This window comes from Echeneis naucrates, chromosome 1 (genome assembly GCF_900963305.1).
Source record: "Echeneis naucrates chromosome 1, fEcheNa1.1, whole genome shotgun sequence".
Lineage (NCBI taxonomy): Eukaryota > Metazoa > Chordata > Actinopteri > Carangiformes > Echeneidae > Echeneis > Echeneis naucrates.
This window is the reverse complement of record NC_042511.1, coordinates 12660972-12668580: the sequence shown is the minus strand read 5'-3', so window position 1 is coordinate 12668580 and position 7609 is coordinate 12660972. Positions and strand designations below refer to the sequence as shown.

Genomic DNA, 7609 nt, shown 5'->3' with positions numbered 1-7609 from the left:
GCAACAATTTTAACAATGGCAACAGTCCACAATAACAATTTGGAAGCACAAAAATGCAGAAGACCTTTGGAACAGAATTTGGAAAAAAACTTTTATTGTTTCCTATGAAAGTAATACATTCATTTCGTGCCTCTCGTTAAATGATTAAAGAATGATAGGGGAATGTTTTGGATGTTTCGATATGCAAAGGGTTAGGGTTAACATATGGTTAAGCAAACATATGGAGAAGTCTCTAATTTAATAGTTGTTACATCAGTATAATAGCTAGTCTTCAGAGGCCAACAATTGAAAGTAAACTTTATCATGACGAACTTTATCACAATGCGTTCGTGGTCTCAGAAAGGTCTATAGGTGTAGGAAACAAAGGCGGGAGACAAAGTAAAGGATGCAACCTGGGTTTCCATCTTTATTAGATGTTATTAGTGCTATGAGCTACGCATGTTGTAGTATTATGATAAGTTTTAACAATGTTGCTGTATGGGCAGCCCACAGCCCTTTTCAGCAACAATATCTACAGTACTAATAGCTACTTGCACTAATAATTTTAGATCTGAGCAATATTTTTGCAAATTTGGATGGGCATGGACCCACTCAGACTTTCAGTTTGGAGAAGTATTTTAATTGTTAGGTACAGGAGCTCATAATCGTTCTGAAGTATCTCTTGGTGATGCCGCTCCTGACCCAGGATGCATATGTGTGTATGAGGATGTGCTGCTCTTGAGGAGCTTTATATAGCCGGGCCACTGTACATCTTGAGGTTCGTGCCATCTATTGATATTATTCTATTAGTACTCCAGTGATTTCACAAGGCAGTCTAGCAGCCCCACATACAACAGCTATGTATTGTCTGTTTTAATTCTAAATATTTAATAAAAAACTGAGGTTTGGAGGTAAAAGCTAATTGGCAAATAAAAGATGCTATTAAGTTGTATTCTGGGAATTGTTCTATTTTTGATATACTAATACTAATCAGCGAATAACCGCCTCTGCTGTAAATACTTTTTTTATCCATCTTTAACAGAGAACACAAAATTATCAAAGTGCTACTTTCAACCTTTTCACTCTTTTGGATGCCAGCTTTAAGGTTAGCGACACAGGCCCCTGATAAATGATCAAGTGTTGTACAATTTTATCTATGTTTATTTTTATGAAACTTTGCGATTTCAACATATGAAAAAAATTATTTTTATTAATGATTCATGTGACTGATTTCTAGCTAAATTATCATTTTATGGATCTGTTTATGAGTAAAGTCAATAACACAATGAGAATTCAAAGTAAAAGTAGATGCTGAGATGATCCAAAAAAAAAAACAACAACAAACAACAAAAAAGAATAGGATCTCATGCTTTTGCTCTGGATATTTTTTTTATTTTATCTCATACCTGTAAAAATATATTCTCAAAATAAATAAATATATGAAATAAATATACTGTGTGTCCTACGTACCAAAACCTCATAAATAAGAATAAAATCTGTCAGTCAACATGTTTGTAAAGCTGTCTGTGTCTGTTCGGTGCATTCAGTGGGAGAACAGCTGAGTTCCTTCGAAGCTGAGTCTCCCGAGTTCGACCAGAACAACCAGTGTTCTGCCACAGGACGCCAAAGAAGAGGTCCACACAAAACGCCTCCAGAGCTATTCTCTTATTCCTCATGCAAGAAAAGTCCCATTTTCTGAGCAGTGTTATGTTTTTGGAGAATTTATCCATGTTGACAAATGTCAGCATGATATGGACCTGCTTCCCAGAACAAACATGACTGCCGTCCAGTGCTTGAAACTACCTTTTTAGTGTAAACCAGCCACTCTGTACACTGGATTTTGCATTTTAATAAGTGGTTTACGTAGCAGCCACAGTAGTGTTGAGAATAACATAAAAAGCCCTACTGAAAACAACAAAAATTACAAGCCTTATCAGCCACAGCAGTAAAAAATAAAAAAGCTATTAGTAGCCTGTTGTTAATCTCAGTTTTGAGTTCCACACTTTTGTCCTCTTGAACATGCAGTTTGGGCGAGCAGGTTGCTTGATTTATTTGTGGAAACTGAAAGGAAATCCATAGAATGTCTGTTTGGCCACCAGGGCCGTTGCATAGGCCAGTAAAAGGGTCAAAGTAGCGTCTGTGTCTGTCAAGGGACTTTCACATTTTCCACAGAAGATCCTTGATGCTCAGTCAAACTCCACGGTCAGTCTGGTTTAAAGAAGGTCTGCTTCCTTACTCTGTTCCAGCGATGGGGAGTGTTGATTTGGTGCACATTTTATGATCCTGCTTTGTCAAGACCAACAAGATCTCCCATCTTCCTCAACGGGAAGATCGGGGTACGTTGTTGCACGTGGTTTGCTTTTCAGCTCTGACAGGTACAAAGGAGCACCCTCTCAGTCTCAGCTCTGGCCCAGGATGTCCCTGTACAGCTCCGGTACTCTATCCGGGTCAACCGGCCGCGGTAAGAAGTGAGTGAACCTCTGATGTCTCCTTGATCTTGTTCCGTCTCGGGATGTACCATCTTTGTTCAGAGCAACAAAGTAAAATGCACCTTTTTCTCCATGCCGGTAGATGTTCGAGGAGTAAGTGTTGTACCAGTTTTCTTCAAATTGCTCCCTGAAAACACACTCTGCTGACAATTTCTCCTGCAGAAAGATAGACAGCCAGAGAAAAGGGAAATTTTAATTTTATACTGAAAAATGTGCCACGAGCTGGCACCAGACTATTCCTCATATATGTATATATATGTACAATATTAGCATTCACTATATTTTGAGGTATTCGTGTGTGAATGAATTCCAGTGCTTTAGTTTTTTCATTATGTGTGTACTCACCGAACCGTAGAGTTCTCCTTTGCTGTTCATGGCAAGGTAGAGGCCACTGTCCACCCCTCTGATGCTGACCAATCCCACAGCAAGACTGATGAACTCCAGAATACCTGCACATACATCACATCACACTACATTACTGACAAGAGCATTGTACAGGAAGTCATTTCCAACTCGTTCGAAACACTGTAAGCATGACTTCTAGCAGCCTTATCATGGCGTTGAGCCTGTAAAGGACATACATTTATACACTATATTAGATGAAATATTTTAGATCCACCAAATGAATCTGATCGCTGATCTACCAGCATTCAATGCAAGATTGCACACCAGCTGACTCTGACAGTAAGTAAGGCTGGGTGTCTGGAATGGCCTTCAGCAAGTTACATCTAACTCTCAGATGGAATAATTCAAGAGCCAGAAGTGGTAGAGCCGTGTGGCACTAAAAGAGGTATACTTTTGATCTGTAGGTGCTTATGCTGATAAGCAAGCAAAAGCTTTCTATCTAATCTCAAAGAAGAAATGTGTTAAGAATGTGCAAACATAAAACATTTCAACAACTGTCCGACCTGGAAAGTGTATTTGTCCTAAAACAAATGGTTTTCGTTGAGTACATTACAACGTCTACCAGTAGCACCAAGCACTATAAGTTAGGATCAGCTGCCATTACCATAAGTGTATATGTGTACGTGTGTGTGTGTTTTTCAATGACCTGTCTAGGAAATATTAGTTTATAATAGTCAACATGATAAATTCCAAATGACCGACATGTAATTATTATTCTGCTACAAGTACAACAACAACAACAATAATAATAATAATAATAATAATAATAATAATAATAATAATAATAATAATAATAATAATAATAATAATAATAATAATAACAATAATAATAATAACAATAACTGATGAATAGTCTATATGTAATAGGTTGAATTGTTGACTTGTCCGTACCGAATCTGCTGTGGTCCTTCCTGGTGCCCTGCACGGTGCCGTCCGGCCGAATCTCCAGGTGGAATCCGGTCCTGCAGTAGAGCTGCCGCCGCCTCAGAATCCCCTTCAGATGGCTGAGGTCCGCCAGGCTCCGGGACAGCCTCTCCGCGGACACTAGGTGCTCCTGCTGCTGCCCCTGTCCCCCCATCAGTCCGGTAACCGAGTTGTAGTCCGCCGCCCCGGCTGGGGTGAGAACGAAATGAGAGCCAACGGGAGCCGAAGCGGCAACCCCCGGGCCAAAGCTGTCCAGAAATCCGTTGGAAAAGCTCCCGACCTCGGCCGCTGCCCCCATCACAGATAAGGACGGCCAACCACGGTTTGCTGCGCGAGGAGATCCGAGCGGAGATCCGGATGATGAGCAGGGAGCCTGATCCGCAGCGGGGCTCCGCCGGTCGGTCCGGGAAAAAGAGGAAAAGTTGGATGCGCAGGCGGAGAAAATCCCCAAAGAGCGCGCGTTTTGGCGCAGTCACAGCACCAGCAATGAGACTGTCGTCTAACTGAGATGAAACTCCCTCGTTATCTTCGTAGATGCAGGTATCCCCTTCTGCATCTGCCTGATCCTGATCCTGATCCCTTCTCCTCCTCTCCTCTGCTATTTATCCCCCTCTCCTTTCCTCTCCTGTGCGCTCCCTCTCTCCCCTCTTCACCTCGGGATACTCCCCTTTGCTCCGGTGCACATCAGACTTTTCCTCCCTCCCTCTCTCTCTCTCTCTCTCTCTCTTTGGTATCCTCCTTGATTCACCTCAGCCTCGTATATCTGCGGCACGCTTTGCTGCCTCAGCTCCTCCAGCAGCAGGATGTAACGCAGTCAGACCAGCACACCATCGAACCTTTATAAGGCGCAACTCCGCGATAGATACTCACCCCAAGTTGCCTCTTGATGCAAATAACGCCCCGATCTCCTCCCTTTATGGCTCATCTGGGTTCCTGTTTGAAACGGAGCCCCTTCATCCCCGAGCTCTCCGCTCCCCTGCCTCACCTTTGATGTTCAGTTTCAGCGCCGAGAGCGCAGGGACTTGGAGAGGGAAATTAAAAACTAACCATTAACAATCGGCCCGGCAGGCTTATTTCCCATGCTCCCCTCCAGCTGCACGGCAGTCCCCCCCCCCCCAAGCTATAGATTCAATGTCATATTGCTTATTTGGCACGTCAGCACTGCGGATACCTGCCAGCAAAAAGTGTGTGTGCGCAACTCCGCAACAACTTGTGTTGACGCGAAGAGAACGTGTGTGTGTGTGTGTGTGTGTGTGTGTGTGTGTGTGTGTGTGCGTGTGTGTATGTACGTATGTCAAACACCATGAAAGTGATATTGCCATTAACCCTAAACGCTTTACAGCCCCACGCCCCCATGTCGAAATGACTCAGGTGCGGCTGCAGAGGGAGGAAAGCCCCCATTTGCGTAATTTTCTCACTCCAGTGTTGATTTATTGCCCCTGTTTTATGTAACGCTCACAGACACAAACACACATATACACACACAGTCGCACCGCACGCACCCACACACACCTGTGCAAACGACATCACTTGGCTGTCAATCCCTTCATTGATCTTTCTAAGATGCTTTGAACAGCACGGGAGCCCGTATATCCTTAATTGTGGTCTTAAAAGGCGAATCAAAGAGCCACAGAGGCTTCAAAGTGCGAGGATCTTGTAAGGGGATCAGGCAATAATAACCAGAAGAGGGGAATATACCTGTTTGAACTGAAAGCTTAGAAAATACCCTGACACTTGACACTTGAAGCACTTCAGAAAAAAAAGAGGAGCTGTTCATTCGTTATGTAAACAAACACAGGTCGTTGAACCTTTGGGTCTTTTCATTGATCATCACTTTAAACATATTCCAAAGAGGGCGCACAAGATGAACATCTGATATTTAATAATCAGTTAATATGTGCCACAAAATGCATTTGGTGTTATTCCAGAATAAGGATTATCAATGGCGTTATACGTCACTGGCAGGGAAAAAATAGCAAATCTCAACATCAGTCATTTCGTTAGAAAATATGGAGTTCAGATATTAAACACACTGACAGTCATTACACATTGGATGAGTCAATCAAGTCACAAGCTTGTCTTTTTGTTTTCCCTGAATTTAATGCCTCTGCCCCAAATTGTGGGCAGAAATCAAAATACTACTTCACATATTGGGATCTGAGCTGAACGGCCACGGGGCTCAAACTGCAGTCTCAGTGGCTGATTGGGGCTGCTTTGAGCTCATCCTGGGGCATAGTGGCCCATGTCCCTGCCTATATGCCATTGATTTTGGTAGCTGGGTCCTACAGACTCGCGCCCAAACGTGCACGAGCGCACACAGCTGCCCCCTCCCTTGGGAGTCTCGTTGATAAATGAGATGAAGGTGCAGAGGTGTTGGTCGCTGTGTGCATGCCATTTTGTGCTCATGTTCATTTCTGCAGCATGACAGGAATCACATTTTATGTTTTGCAAAATAAATGTATTAAGGGTGTGTGTGTTTGTAAAACATACAGATTAACATTGTGTGCTTATGTGCATCCTGTCCCTCGATTTATTAGTATTCATGACCAGCAAAAATAAACTTTTTTTTAAGAATCTGGATCAATAGGAATCACCTCCGGGCTGATTGGATCTTGATGCATCAACCAGGCAGCGATAACCCTAACCCTCTGTACAAGGTGCAAGTGAGCCTTTCCCAGGGTCAGATGGTAAGCTTTGGAATACATTTTTTGGAAGTTTGCTGCTCGGGTTGTTGCATGGCAAGTATACTGAGGCCAACCACCCAGCCACCAAAGTGACCATAGAGGAGGGGAATGGGAAGGAGGGGGATGTGCCCCCCCCCCTGCTATGGTTACACCCCCTTCCCTGCACCCACCCACACATACACACATATGACACACACAAAGAAATTACAACCTAATCGAAAGCCTGGATAATGGAATAACTGAATAAGTTGCCTCGAGGTTAAACCCAGGTCGGGAGAAACTAACCAAGTCTCAGCACGGCCATATCAGAATATAGGCCTGCTTGATTTCACCATCATTTAAACTTTTGGATAGGAAATTAATAGGACACAATTTTTTTTCTTTTTTGGTCTTATTTCGAGACACAAGTGTGTTTACATAAGCTGTGAATGGTCTTTTTTTTCTCTCAGTTTGGACCTCTAATATTTCAAATGGCTAGATTTTATGCTACAAAACTCAATCTCTGTCAAAGATGCTAATGTTGGTGTTGATGACATTTACATTTAACGATCTTTTACAGGTCAGCTGCATCTTTGAATTATTAATATCCATCAATCAATCAGTTAAAGAATCTTTTGCAAGGATTAGCAATTGTAATAGACCAATGAAACTTGGTTTATGAATAAAATAGAAACCAAAGGAATAAATTAAAGGCTTAATTGTTGTGCTTTGTCCTTTAAAGGGTTGATTACTGAGGGGTTTTGAGAATCAATGTTTGATCTATTTTCAACTTTTGGCTAAATGGAGCTTACAGGCTAGAGTGATCCATCGTGCTTCATGTGTGAACAGGTGACAGGCCCATCTATTAGATGTCTCTACTTTATTCTCTCAGCATCAAAGTCATAAGAAAAGCCCCATCAGGTTAGCAGTAGTCATACGTGTGAGACTTAAATGAAGAGTTTATCTTTGATATTCTTTTGATATCTGCTCTCCACTGGTTGGTTTGATCCTGCACCTTGCTCTAGAAACTTGATACCACACTGACCCTCAATGAAATGTGGAGATTGACAAATGTCCATGGTGTTTGTCATTTAATAATCACCGCATAACAGTTTATGTCGTGTAGATGACTGTCATATCAATTACAGT

The 7609-nt window shown here is 42.3% G+C and overlaps 1 protein-coding gene across 2 annotated transcripts; it reads right to left on the bottom strand.

The window, feature by feature from the left end:
• Positions 1-1832: 1832 nt before the first annotated feature.
• Positions 1833-4282, bottom strand: LOC115047520 (fibroblast growth factor 20-like). 2 transcript variants are annotated; one of them, XM_029508511.1, is made up of 4 exons: positions 3964-4282; positions 3765-3930; positions 2814-2917; positions 1833-2624 (listed from the first exon to the last, which is right to left on the bottom strand). In XM_029508511.1, the coding sequence occupies exons 1-4, from the start codon at positions 4093-4095 to the stop codon at positions 2379-2381; spliced, it is 648 nt and encodes a 215-aa protein (XP_029364371.1). In that variant the 5' UTR covers positions 4096-4282; the 3' UTR covers positions 1833-2378. The 2 variants fall into 2 exon arrangements, with proteins under 2 accessions (XP_029364371.1, XP_029364361.1); XM_029508501.1 differs by having other exon boundaries at positions 3765-4282.
• Positions 4283-7609: the final 3327 nt, after the last annotated feature.